Genomic DNA, 13880 nt, shown 5'->3' on the forward strand with positions numbered 1-13880 from the left:
TCGAACAGTGCAGTTTGACGACAAACACCGAGTGGAGAAGTCTGAAGAAAGTGGAACGGAGCGTCAAGCAGAGAGATAGTTGGTGATAACGTTTGATGAGAAACACAGAGACGTGGTCGAGTGGAGAAATGGGAACTGAGAAGGGAGTTCAACGGAGAAATAAAGAGATGAGCGATGTTGACGTCCGAAGATACACATAGACGAGACAAGAGATGAAACATAGAGAGAGTTGAGAGGAGTCAAAAGACGAACACTATGATGCGAGTGTGTGAGAACCGAGACTTCATTTCACTTACCCAATTACCCTCAAGGTTGAAGATGAGCGCTGTGTGAGACTACGAGACAAAGTCTCGAATTCACTCTGCAGACACACCAGGGGCAGACACATACGATGACTCATGGGCTTCTACTGCATGGGCTTGGGCCTATTTTATTATTATTGTTTTTTTTAAGGCTTTCGAGTTGAGTTGGGTTGTCCCAATGATTTGAATTTTGAACCCGAACACAATCCGAACCAGATCGGATTCCAAAAAACAAATCCACCCAAATGCGAAATCCTTTAAAACCCAATCCGACCCTTATAATTCGGGTCGGGTCGGGTCGGGGTGCCTCCATTTCAACACGAAGGAAGCCCAAAAACAAAATTGGCCCAATGGGCTTTGTCAACAACAAAGAACCAAAACCGAGTTGGGACGAGGTCCGTTGTAGCGTTAAAATTGCGATTTAGCGGGAGGCCGTGAAACTCGGTAACCGGAAGGGGCAACTTTCTTCTTCTTCTTCTTCTTCTTCAGGTTTGTTCTGAAACCCTAGCTTTAAATCATTCTTCTGGTTATGTTTGATTCGTGTTAGTTGCTTCTCATTATGATTATTTGGATGCTTGAATTTCTTGAACAATAGCACTTTCTAATTCTCTCTCTCTTTCGCTCTTCCACTCAAAATCACCAATACTTCAATGGCTAAAATAGTGCCATTGTCAAAATTTTCAACGATCGTTTCTTATTCTATGTATGATGTGAAGGGGGTTTGCTATCTAATTAGTCTCCAATCATATATGATTAGAGTTTGATTCTTTTTGGTACGATTATACTGTTGCTCGAATTTACTGAACAATGTCGTTACTGATCACTCATGGATACACGCTAATGGTTTAATGGGAAAGGAAAGTGGTGCTATTTGATCATCATCTAGAAGGATCGATAGTTTAGCATGAGGATGTGTTTTTTTTTTAACTGAGAATTTCATGTTTGAAATTTACAAAAAGAATGTGTTAGGATAAGGGAGGTATGACTATAAGAAGCAAAGGTATTAAACAATTTACTCCAAGAAGATATGAAAATTTAGAAGATTCTAGTATACGTTTGTGTTTTCTCTATGTATACTCTTTGATTTTTTTTTCTTTCCATAGATTCCAAAGGAAGTCCATAATAAGCTTTTGTCAGAGTTTTTGCATTCGTGAAAGAGGTGGTATGTTAAGGCCATGTCCAATAAATCCTTTACCTCCCTAGGAAAAGTGAGATGCCATTTGAAAATATTGAGTGAGATGCCATAGGAAAAGTATATGTGCACTTGATTCGATATCTTTCTTGCATAATTAACACAAATTTGAAAATAGAATCATGTAGGGCATTCTTTGGTTGTCATTTTTAATATGGGTTTAATATTGTTGGGGTTCTCCTCCAGTCCCCTGCTCGATTCCCCTTTCACCTTGGAGCCAAGCTTTCCTAAATATGGTAGTGGGGAAAATACAAGAATAGAGAAAATCAGGGTAAATAATGTGAGTTTTCTGTTCTAGAGTAGTCATAGATTATGTTGAAGGCGACGAAGAGAGTGAATCTGATATATCACTTGGCAAATTAGTTAAATCATGAAGCATGACTAAAGCAATATGAAATTTATCTCAGGGAAGGGAGTTATTATTATTTTTTTTTTCATACATGCACAGGCAAGTTGAGTCTGGGGAGATGAGTATCAGTCAATTCAGTCAGATTGGCCTTTCGGTGCCATTTGTTCAAGACATTGTTGGATTTGGAAGTAACTGATAAAATTTCCTTTTCTCTGCTTCATTTGCATTTACACTAGATTATAAGAAAGAAATCTAGTTTGGTTAGAGTTAGATGTGTATAGCTGGTAATGGTGGTCAAATCCATTGGAGGAGGCTCTTTTCATTTTTTCATTTTTTCATTATTGTTCTTATTCAAAGTTTTAAAGGTAACATTGTAATGGTGTTACCACAACTGGATATTGGGGAATATGATAACTTTAGTCGCATCATTTGAATTTAGATAAAATGCTACTTAGAATCAAAATACTGATTGTAACTTGTAAGTCTTACTCCTCAAGATTTCTGATAGGTTGAAGGAAGAAGTAGGAAAAATGTTTCTCAAAGTGCAGCTGCCATGGAATGTCATAATCCCTGCTGAAAACTTAGATGCAAAGGGCTTGATGCTCCAAAGGTCTATTATAATCCGTCTGCTAGATGAATTTGCCACAAAAAAGGCCACAAAGGATCTCGGTTATTTCCTCGCAGTTACGACTCTAGAAAATATAGGAGAAGGGAAAGTTCGACAGACGGGTGACGTCTTGTTTCCAGTTATTTTTAGTGGTATCACCTTCAAGCTTTATAGGGGAGAGATCTTGGAGGGGGTTGTTCACAAGGTTCTCAAGCATGGTGTTTTCTTGAGATGTGGCCCTGTTGAGAACATATATCTCTCTTATCTGAAAATGCCAGATTACCGCTATGTGCCGGGCGAGAATCCCTTGTTCATGAACGACAAGCTTTCAAAAATTGAGAAAGATGTAGTCGTACGTTTTATCGTCATTGGCACGAAGTGGCTCGAGGCAGAAAGGGAGTTTCAGGCACTGGTGAGTTTGGAGGGTGATTATCTAGGGCCAGTTTCTTAATGAATTTCAGGCACTGGTTAAGTTTGTATTCTGTATCTAAGTACATGTCTCGATAACATTCGGACTCATTTCGATGTAACTAACCTTGTTGGAGGTTGGAAGTTCGGGATGGAACAAAGTTTAGGGGACATTATTAATTGAAGCTAAATGTTTGTAGGAAGTATCTTGGACAATGAACAGTGTCCCACTCTGTTTAATTATCTTGTTTATTGCTGCATATGGACATAGAATATGTTAGATATTTAAGTTCCAAGCATTCAACTCTTGGATGTTTATTATACTCATGAAACATAGCCTACGAACCAAATGGATCGCAGGCTCATCATACAGAGTTTCCATTGAAGAAGATGAATAAAGAGAACAGAAGAACATCCTTAGTATAACCCACATGGCTTTAGGTGATGAGCAGAGGCAGCCAAATGGGGTATTATTTAGCAGTAGTAGAAGAAGAATAAGATGGTCTAAAGAACATCAGGGCCGCCATGGCAGCATGTGAATCTTATACCGCTTCCCATGTAGCGACGACACACAGGGCAGGTGATGATCAGAGGAATCCACCCGCTAAACCCGATTATATTCACATGTGTGCAGTGAAGGCTGCTGGCAGTGAGCTCGTCGAAGTAATCTTTGTAAGAACCAGAGAAGCCTACTCGACGCAAGTTTTTCTTCCATATTTGGAACTCGTCAATGGCTTTTAGTATCAAATCGCCACCACCGATGAACACGACTGTCGGACCTTTGGTTATGATTGCCCATCCTTTCTCAGTTTCGTAAGATATCAATCGGGAGATATCTTCGGAGGCAGTCGATCCATGTAGTTGATGCTTGAGAATGAAGTAACTCCGTTGCGCCATCCAGAAATTAAACATGACGGTTGGATCATGTTCGCCTTTGTTGTTCCGTCCCACGGGTACTAATTCAAATGTAATTCCTTCTTCTCTGGTCACAGGATCTCTCTTCATGGCTTCTGCTGAGTCTTCAAAATTTTTAACCCATCTGGGATTGTGTCCTCCATAGAATATGACATTCCTTTCCTGGTTAATCTGGTTCAAAGAACGGTTGTTATGAGTTTAGATTTTGAATGATCAAATGGTTATCAAACGAGATATGTCTCTAAGAAAAGTGAAACAAAATGCAGAAGTCAAGAAACAAGAACGTTACCACGACCAAGCTCTTCAGCCTTGGTTGGTCGGTAAATTTAAGAACAGTTGAATCAATCCAATTCTTCTTCATCAAAGCTTTTACCCTGTCGTACGAGAAAGGAATGGCCTCTTTTTCCCATACTCTCGTCAAATGGATAGCATTTGAGAATTCGACTTTCGATTGTGTATCGAGAACGACCAGTAATAGGTCTTCTCTAAGCTCCCATCTCTCCTCCAAGAACCTCACACCTGCAATTTTTGTATCAAATGGCACTACGAACCATTTCATTTCAGATTTCAAAGCTTCATATGCTTCCTCATCACCATCATTAGGAGGGTCTGAAATTACAGGAATCCAAACCATTTCAAACTTGTTTTCCTTCTTCACTTCCTTGTAAACCGATTGAAGAATCTCAAGATCTTCTCTTGAAAAATTCAAACTCCTTGAAACTATCAATATCAACTTCTTTTCCTTCATAAACTCTTCAATATGTTCCTGCATTCATACAGATTGTGTTGAACTATATATTCATGTTCTTGAAAAACATATCAGTTTTTGCTATGTAAATGAATGTATCTGAAGACCTCCAATTGAGTAGAACAGTTAATGAGAGGCCTGGCTTTGTGTTTGCCATTGATCAGCTTTGCAAGGAACAGCGTGACATCGGTAGGAAAATGATCGGTTTGGTCGACCAGCCATCGATAAAGTTCTACCTCTTCTGCAGAACAGAACCCATTTTTTTTTTTCTTTTCCTTCAGTTTCTTATTAAGTAAATAATGGCTACAAGAAAACTTCCATTGGAGATGAAGAAATTGACCTTGTTGTTCTCGGATGAACTGCATATGATTCTCAAGTGTCAAAACTAAACTGCTCACCTTTTCTGTCATTTCATTCAAATATTTCTGTGTTTGACCTCTGAAATTGCCTCAACAACCAAGCAAAACAAAATGTCGATGTTATCCAATGATAAGGACAATGGACTTGTACAGTGATATGTTATTGTCTACTTTGGATACAAGTGGTAATAGATCAAATCTACGGCTAACAGATATTGTCCTCTTCGAGCTTTCCCTTTCGGACTTCCCCTCAAGATTTCAAAACGCGTTTGCTAGGGACAGGTTTCCACACCCTTATAAAGAATGCTTCGTTCCCCTCTCCAACTGAGATGGGGTCTCACATAAGCTCTCGAAGTTTACTTTTTGAACAAACTCCTAAAGCTTCATTATCAAGAAGTTAGATATACTTCTCCTATTAGTGTACCCGACATGGACGTGATACGTCTACTCTCCATTCAAATCTACTTGATTTGATAGAGCTCTTTTTGCTTGCCACATCTCAAACATTTTTGTCCCATCTCGGGATTCATCCACAAGTCTCACTAATTTTGTGACGCAACTAAGTTTAGACCATGACTTAAATACCTAACTCCACCTGTATTCATGTTAGTATGATATTGTCCACTTAGAGTATAACCTCATGAGAGTTGTTTATTATTTGATATGAAAAATTTCTATCTCTACTCGTGGCGTCGAAGAGCGGAAAAAAAAAAAAAAAAACTTACTCGACCCCAGAAAGATAGCAATGAAGTTCAATGCTGGAAGCCACGAGAATGTGAATAATCCAATAAGAAACCAATGGGATCTGGCGAAGTGCTGCAGATAACTCAGGCACATCTTTTGTATCATATTTTGATAAGCTCTTGAATTCATTTATGTATTTAACTGCCTTCAAACAATTGTAGATCATACTGTTTTGGTTGAAAAACACCTGCCCATACTTCACAGAATCCAACTCCTTTCTCAGCAAACCCACTCGCTTGATCGTTGCCAATGATTTAGCGAGCGGATCCGAATGAGAGTGATTGTCGAGATGCCACAAAACTCCATAGTTCGTCACGAACGCTGTAAAGATCAGCACTGCCTTGGCCTCCCATGGATATCTTGTGAGTTTCGAGAGAATGTCGAGAGTCGTTTTGTGTACTGTTTCTACCCCTGGAGGCTTACATGCCATCTGAAATTTTATATCATAAGCATATTAGTTTCAATACCAATTGGGAAGAACATGAAGAATGATGATTAATGACCTCTGATGAGATTTGATGAAGGGTGCAGATTGGAGGATCAATTGGGGAGGGATAATTCATGGTGTCCTCTGCCAATACAAAATGCCCTTTGCTTCCTTGTGCCTGAAACGATAGGGCGGCTCGAGCGTTAAAAAATTTAATATCAAGTAAAGTGGACTCAGGGGCATAAGCGTAAGCACTGAACTTGAAAAGGGATGAGATTCATTCACTTGCATTACTGGTAGTACTAGAAAAAGCTCCGTTAAATGTACTTTGCATAGAATGACAAGAAAAAAACTCGAGATCAATGAGAAGGCAAGTGAATCTAACCCAATGAGAAGCTACACAAATTTGATCTGAGGCTTTGAGGACGTTTTCGATGAACAAAACGTAGTTATCAAGGTCGATCTTCGTCATCTCCTCGTCGGTCATAAAGTCGAATATACGATTCGTGATAACATCATCGGACAAGTGCTTTAGACCCGGCTCTTCCTTGTCTGTTTGCTGTGATAAAGCAAGCGCCAAGGCAGCGGCCGAGCTCTTGGGACGGAGTAACGACATGGTTTGTTTGGAGTCGAGATAGAGAGATTTGGTTTGATGCTATTTTATTGTATATTCCTTTGCTTTGATTTGTATCTTATTTATAGCTCTCTCGTAAGGGTGAAAAATTAGAGAAAAAGCAAAGAATTTGAAGGAGTTTTTGTTCAAAGAAAGAATGAATGTGAATGTGATTGGTGATACTTAGATGGAGCTTTAATCAAGTTTCTCTACAAAGCTTCGTTGAGTGCTTAAAGAATATAGATATATACTATTTTTGACTCTTGTTTAGATACTTTGGGTGACTTGTTAACTAAAAAATTTCCCATGTAAACATCACTCTAGACGAAAAGTTCTTTTAGTTTTGAATTTTCGATCTAGATCCACTTTGGCAAGATTTGAAGAACGAGGTCTCTGAGATCCCACATCGGTTGGGAAGAGGAACGAAATATTCCTTATAAGGGTATGAAAACCTCTCCCTAGTAAACACGTTTTAAAACTGTGAGATTGACGACGATACCTAATGAACTAAAACGGACAATATCTGTTAACGGTAGGCTTGAGCTGTAGAAAATTTTAATAATTGATAAAATAATATTTACCAAACATAGAGAAGAAATTACATTTTAGGAATGAATTGTATAAATTTCCAATCATTATTGCTCGGGAGAGATCGAACCTTTGATGTTTTAGATGATAATCAATATTTTATTTACTAAACTATGCTCTAGTTGACAGGCATGTGTGAACTGAATTAGTCAAATCTCGATCTTTGTATACAAGTCTTAAGCGTGTTTATATGACTCAATAACTTGAACAATTCGAATTACTTAACTCAGATTGAGTTGGGTTAGATTTTTTTCAGTTTGGGTTGAGTTGAAATTCGATTAGATTCGTGGGTTAGAGCTTTTTTAGTCGAGTCAATCTAATCAACCCCAGAGTAGGGATCACAATTCAACCTGACATTTAAGTTTGCTATGAAAATTAAAAATATTTTAGGTTTGTATAAATGTTAGTAATGCATTATGACATTTGAGTTTTATGAGATTTTAACTATTAATCCTAACTAACGTGAAAACAAAGCTCTTTCTGAAAATAGGGTCACCAACTCAACTAACTCGAAATGTTAGATCGGTAAAATAAAGTTTCTTCAACCCAACCTAACTCGTGTACACTCTTAATAAGTAGGAGTTTTCTTACGGTTGGAGAAAGACAAAAGTCGGTTCGAAAGCTTAAAATTTACGCGTTGAAAGTGTAATACTAAGCTACATTTTTCTTGAACATATTCTCTTCGTACTTGAATATGTGAAAAAGCATTAAAACTGCAAAATAATTTGAATAACAACAAAAGTTTTGATTCCAAAACAGAAATTATTAAAGCTGCACAACATATATATTCATCAACCTTATGATCGAGGTTATATTTTTAATCTTTATATTTTGATCTATCTGTATATTTTTTGATACTTATATGTATGTTCTTAAAAGTTTGCCATTATAGAAACGGAGTTCATGTTATACGAATGAACTACATTTCATGCAGTTGTCGATATCTCATGCAAATCTCCCTCTTTGATAACAACTTTGATGTAAAAAGTCTATTGGTAATTTTTACGTTAAAGAACTTAGAAGCAGGCTTTTGTTGCATGATGAAGTCCCATATCGGCTAATTTAAGAAATGCTCGTGGGTTTATAATCAAAGAATACTCTCTCCATCGGTATGAAGCATTTTGGGGAACCCCAAAGCAAAGTCACGTGAACTTATGCTCAAAGTGGACAATATCATACAATTGTGGAGAGTCGTGTTCATCTAACCGCTTTAACTTACCCATATGAACCTATTAGCTAAATGGGATCTAAATGGGATCGAAGACAGCGATATGGCATGGATGGACTTTCCTAGCACATGTCAACATGGGTCGCCCAACCCTCAAAACACTGTAGCCTTTAGCCCACTCCACAAAGCACACCAATTCAAGATTCGAAGACCGATCCGTAGCTGGGATTTTGGAAAGCTGTAAAGAGATTGAAGAGGAATCCCATGAATCCAATGTTTACTAATCAATGAGTGACCCTCTAACCCTAATACAAGTAACAAAGGAAAAGGGTAGGACTTCTTTCGTCGTAATAGTGGGCGGGTCTCCAGACCATGTTACCAAGTTCTTCGAGACTAAATCTCCTCCTTATCCGAGCTCCTTTCAGTAGAGTAGTTGAGAAGTACTTGTATCCGTTCAAGCCTTTTTTTTCTCCCTCAAGATTTTTAAAACGCGTTTACTAGGAAGAGGTTTCCACATCCTTGTAAAGAATGCTTCAATACCCTCTCCAACCAACATGGGATCTCACAATCCACCCTCTTCAGGCCCAACGTCCTTGCTAACACTCGTTCCTCTTTTCAATCGATGTGAGATCTCACAATCCACTCCCCTTCGGAGTCCAACGTCTTCGCTAGCACACCGCCTGGTGTCCACCCCCTTCAAGGCTCACTGTCCTCGCTGACACACCACCCGATGTTTAGCTCTGATACCACATTTCTCGCTGTGCCTCTAAGGGGGTGTAGAAACCTCTCCCTGGCAGACAACGTTTTAAAAAATTTTAGGGGAAACCCAAAAGGAAAAGTCTAAAGAGGACAATATTTGTTAGCCGTGGGCTTAGACTGTTATAGTACAAATATGAGAATCCGTTCCTATAATAAAGTATGCAATCTTATATGCTCGGTTGAACATCACTTTGACTCGACTCGTTACTAAATTAAGTTACTAAATTAAGCAATAGAGTGTGTTGAATAAGACACCACACTAAGCTAGGAAAAAGTCACACAACAAGCTTGTTAAAGTATTTCAAAAGAATTCCCAAAGTTAGGATTCTAAGGGGACAAAAAGAATAACAAAGTAGTTTACTTGTAAAAGTAAGTGAACTAATAATCAGTTGAATTCCCGGATTTGAAGGTCTTAAACCCTTTAACCTCGACAAGAATAAGATTACGTATATCATTAATGAGGATAGAACAGTTAAATTAGGATAATTATGGTCGGATTATGCTTTGTAAGAACAACCATGCTCTTTACTCCAAACAAAATCAGATCTTTGTTCCTTACTAAAAGGCATAAGGAAACATCAGCTGTCTGTGTTTAAGGAAAGAATAGATTCTAAGCAGCAGCGGTCTTTGTCCTATGTTTTTTTTTCTTCTTCTATTTCACTTTTCATCCTTATTAGGTGAATTTTTTCGCTTTTTGACCCATTATGTATCGCCGTCAGTCTCACAATTTTAAAATGCGTCTCTTCGGAAGAGGTTTCCACCCCTTTATAAAAAAAATGTTTCGTTCCCCTCTCTAACCCATGTGGGATCTCACAATTCACCCCTCTTAGGGGTCTTGGTGTCTGGCTCTGATACCATTTGTAATCATCTAAGCCCACCGCTAACAAATATTGTTCGGTTTGGCCTGTTATGTATCGCTATCAGCCTCACAGTTGTTTCCCTCTCTAACCCATGTGGGATCTCACAATCCACCCCTCTTAGGGTTCAGCGTTCTTGCTGGTACATTGCTCGGTGTCTGATTCTAATACCATTTGTAATCATCCAAGCCCACTGCTAACAAATATTGTTCGGTTTGACCTATTATGTATCGCTATCAACCTCACAATTTTAAAACGTGTTTTTTAGGGAGATGTTTCCGCACCCTTATAAAGAATAAGAAAAATAATAGAATGCTATTCTTTAGACAGGTTCTCTTTACTATTGTCTCCTCATTTACCATTCTTCTAAGACCTATAAATACATAATCTAAATCAAATAAACAATCAAAACCCTTATTTTCTCTCTATATCTATCTTTTTTTCCCTTCCCTTCCCATTTCGTTTCTTTGTGAACCCATGTTTTTGGTTCCACCAAGAACCCTGCCACTTCACTAGTTCATCCCAAACAGCAAAACTTCAAGAAAGGATTGATCCTCGAACCTTCTCCAACGACATCATTACAAATCTGATTTGCACGTAACATCGTTAGGATGATAAAATAAAAAATGATATCGATATTTATAGCTTATTGGTTGAAATCCTCACTATAACGGTGGATCGAATCACGAAGAGTGTGTTAAGTTATGGAGCTGATGATTATTTATAGCTTGGCAAAGGGTGATATCCGGTAAAGCTATATTTGATAAAGGTATATTCGGTAAAGCTATGGTAAATAGCTATATATATAGTAAAGGGTTAAAATCTGGTAAAACTATATATAGTAAATTGAACTATGTCCCCGATCTACTTTTTATTGTCTGTAAGTACATAGCTCAAGTCATCAATAAAAACAAATCCTACGTAACTACATACCTGAAGTCATCAATAAAACAATAAAAACAAATCCTTTTAGCCGGAGTTCTCCTTGCACTTTTCTCTATCCCATTCTTGTGTTCATCTAGATCGAACGTGTGCGTTGTTGTGCGATCCTAACATAGTGTTTCCAATGTTTCCTTGATGCTTCTATGAGTTCACTATTTTTTTAGACCGAATACCAATTTGGGGTTTATGGACTTTCGTGATGACACCCAAGTAAAGAAAAGGTACATGAATAAACCGAGTTTTGTTGCTCAATCATAAGAACTCCATAGTTAAGCATGCTTTGCTTGAAGCAATTTTATGTTGGGTGGTCTCTTAGAAATTTTCCTAGGATGCATGTGAGTGAGAACAAAAATGTTGGAAAAATTCGGGTTGGTCTGTGGGGATCATTTTCACTCTTAGAAACAAGGAGGAAGTAACGTGACCATCTCGCAAAGAAATGTCGAAGCCATCAGATATCAAATCTAGATTTCAAACCCTGATTCGATTCCTGGACATTGGTCGTTACAACTTTTATACCATATTCAATAACACACACTTTATGTTAAATGAGGCTGACAACGAGAAGAGTAATACATGCTCAACTCAATGACCTAAAGACCCCTCCGATTCTAAAAAACGTCACTAATAACCATTTAGTTATTGAAAATTAAGTTGTAAATACTACTCAATATATAATTTTTTTTTAAAAAACCTTATTCTTATTATTAAAGTTTAACTAAAAATTCAAATCCTTAATTAGAAATAAAGCTTCCAAGGAATATTTTCTTTTAAAACAAAATGCCAAACTTAGTGACCACTTTAACTCGTTTTGTTCTTCATGAGCTTTACAAGCCAGATGGTGTGCCTACCTGAACCTGAAATCTCTCCTTAACTTAGGGTTTCTTTTTCCATGCTTTAATAATAAAGAACTCTAAAATTAAAAATAAATAAATAAATAAATACAAATCCATCCATTACAACCTTTTCTTGCATGTTTTTTAAGAAAGGTTATATGCAAAGAGAAATCAGGTATACATGCATGCCACCATACCAAAACTAAATAAACTAATACAAAAAAGATTAACTTTAGAAAAAAAATGTATATTGTGATTATTTCAAAGCTCCGATCGTCTTTGATCGAGATATATTTTAAGTTCATAGCTTAATTGACAAATATTTCATTTTTAATTTTTTCAAATTAATTTATTTCGCTCGCACTTATCTCTGTTGGGGCGAGTCTCACATTAGCTAATTAAGAGGATGATCACGAGTTTATAAGGAATACATCTCCATTGGTATGAGGTATTTTGAAAAAACCAAAAGCAAAATCACGAGAGTTTATGCTCAAAGTGAACAATATCAAACCATTGTGAAGGGTCGTAGTTTCTAGCATAGGTATCAAAGTCATGCACTTGACTTAGTGATATCAACAGAATCCTTAAATGTCGAACAAAAAAGTTGTGTGTCTCATTATTTAAAACATTGATAGAGGAAGTAAACGTTTTCTATGTGAAAAAATGGCCATATATAATTCATATACTTTTAATTCTCTTATAGATGGTTAGTGGTAGAAGTGAAAGTATATAAATAGACGATTTAAATATTTATCACCCAAACAAAATCTCACATGAACTTAAAATAGTACATCTAGTATAGACAAAATTATCATACTTAGTATAAATAAAACAACCGTATAACCCAACTGATTTAGATATATAAATTTAACTAAACGTATCTATCTCGAGACACAATGTATGTGTGAATCCTACATTGGTTAGAGAGAGGAGCGAAATATTTCTTATAAGGATGTGGAAACCTCTCCCTAATAGATGCGTTTTAAAATTGTGAGGTTGACAGCGATACGTAACAGACATTGACCCTCAAAGAGGGTGGATTGTGAGATCTCACATCGGTTAAAGAGGGGAACAAAACATTCTTTATAAGGGTGTGAAAACCTCTCCCTAACAAACACGTTTTAGAATCGTGAGTCAGACAACAATAGAGTATGACAATGTTTTTGTTTTTGTTTTTTTCTTTTTTTTCCCCACTATTCATAGGTATTCTTGTGATGGAAGGCAAGATGGCCCCACTAAGGCAATTTATTAAAGCTCAATCTTCACATAGATTGTTCTTCATCAGACCAAAAACAGTTGTTTTTCTGTTGCCTTCACCTTTATGTTACTTTCCATTTTGGGTTATAAATAGGGTATGAATGTTAAGATAACAAAACACAGAGACAACAACGTTATTCCCTTTGCCTCCTTCAGACAAGATCTTCAATCTTTTAGCCTTCCACAAAACCATGTCTGTCTTAGCTCCAAAAATACCCTCCACCCCAATGGCCAACCCTAGGCTTCAAACTCACAAGGACGAGTTGAGTTTGAAAAACTTGTCCGACGAAGTCGTTGCAGGTCATATATATTCTAAGCACCGTGACGATGATACCGTCAAAATCGATGTCAATAACTACATTTCGTTTCTCGAAAGTATTTTTGCCAATGTTGATCAAATCCACCAAGCTTCTTTTCAAGTAACTTACAAAATGTTTTATATATTTTCTTGTTCTGGTTCTGGTTCGATTTCTCGTTTATATATGGCTCGTTGTTTATCGTAGGGCCATGATGGACGTGTGATATTCTCCGAAGATTCATATAAAGCCAATGTGACAATTGATCCACCGCTTGATATTCTTCAGAAAATTTCTATCAAGGTTATTTGTTTTACAAATTTATTTGGTTTGTTATTTACTTTTTACTGATATTTAGGAACTGAATATTGAAGGTCAAGAAAGTTGAAATAATAGGTTTTTTTTTTTTTTTTTTTTTCAAAAAGCTAATTATGAAGTGAACCTTTCATGTGTGACTTAATAATTTTTAGAATAGAAAAGGAAAAAAAAAAAAAAAAAAAAAAAAAAAAAAAAAAA

At 36.9% G+C, this 13880-nt stretch overlaps 3 protein-coding genes across 5 annotated transcripts in view; 2 read left to right on the forward strand and 1 right to left on the reverse strand.

Moving 5' to 3' along the window:
* The first annotated feature begins 708 nt into the window (after positions 1–708).
* On the forward strand, positions 709–3139 carry LOC111807208 (DNA-directed RNA polymerase V subunit 7). Of its 3 annotated transcripts, none has more exons than XM_023692819.1 (2): positions 709–791; positions 2352–3139. In XM_023692819.1, exon 2 carries the CDS (start codon positions 2374–2376, stop codon positions 2899–2901), a length of 528 nt encoding a protein of 175 aa, XP_023548587.1. In that variant the 5' UTR covers positions 709–791; positions 2352–2373; the 3' UTR covers positions 2902–3139. The 3 variants fall into 3 exon arrangements, with proteins under 3 accessions (XP_023548587.1, XP_023548589.1, XP_023548590.1); XM_023692821.1 differs by having other exon boundaries at positions 710–774; positions 2350–3139; XM_023692822.1 differs by having other exon boundaries at positions 719–791; positions 2341–3139.
* A 1-nt stretch (position 3140) lies between these two features.
* Positions 3141–6729, reverse strand: LOC111807207 (protein SIEVE ELEMENT OCCLUSION B-like). The gene is made up of 7 exons (XM_023692818.1): positions 6437–6729; positions 6128–6229; positions 5606–6054; positions 4862–4959; positions 4629–4762; positions 4063–4539; positions 3141–3944 (listed from the first exon to the last, which is right to left on the reverse strand). Exons 1-7 carry the CDS (start codon positions 6665–6667, stop codon positions 3363–3365), a joined length of 2073 nt encoding a protein of 690 aa, XP_023548586.1. The 5' UTR covers positions 6668–6729; the 3' UTR covers positions 3141–3362.
* Positions 6730–13191: 6462 nt separating this feature from the next.
* LOC111806394 (protein SIEVE ELEMENT OCCLUSION B-like) overlaps positions 13192–13880 on the forward strand; it is a 5459-nt gene continuing 4770 nt past the window's right edge. The window contains exons 1-2 of the mRNA XM_023691685.1: positions 13192–13487; positions 13572–13667. Of these exons, the coding sequence (XP_023547453.1) occupies positions 13260–13487; positions 13572–13667 (324 nt within the window). The 5' untranslated portion in view covers positions 13192–13259. The remainder of the gene's footprint in view (positions 13488–13571; positions 13668–13880) is intronic.

This window comes from Cucurbita pepo, chromosome LG12 (assembly GCF_002806865.2).
Source record: "Cucurbita pepo subsp. pepo cultivar mu-cu-16 chromosome LG12, ASM280686v2, whole genome shotgun sequence".
In the NCBI taxonomy this organism is placed as follows: domain Eukaryota; kingdom Viridiplantae; phylum Streptophyta; class Magnoliopsida; order Cucurbitales; family Cucurbitaceae; genus Cucurbita; species Cucurbita pepo.

Excerpts from the sequence above, each read along its gene's own strand:
- LOC111807208 (XM_023692819.1), top strand. The coding sequence starts at position 2,374 with ATGTTTCTCAAAGTGCAGCTGCCATGGAATGTCATAATCCCTGCTGAA.
- LOC111807207 (XM_023692818.1), bottom strand. The coding sequence starts at position 6,667 with ATGTCGTTACTCCGTCCCAAGAGCTCGGCCGCTGCCTTGGCGCTTGCT. Across the intron at positions 6,230-6,436 it reads TTTGTGTAGCTTCTCATTGG|GCACAAGGAAGCAAAGGGCA; the intron begins GTTAGATTCACT and ends CTATCGTTTCAG. Across the intron at positions 3,945-4,062 it reads GGCTGAAGAGCTTGGTCGTG|ATTAACCAGGAAAGGAATGT; the intron begins GTAACGTTCTTG and ends TCTTTGAACCAG.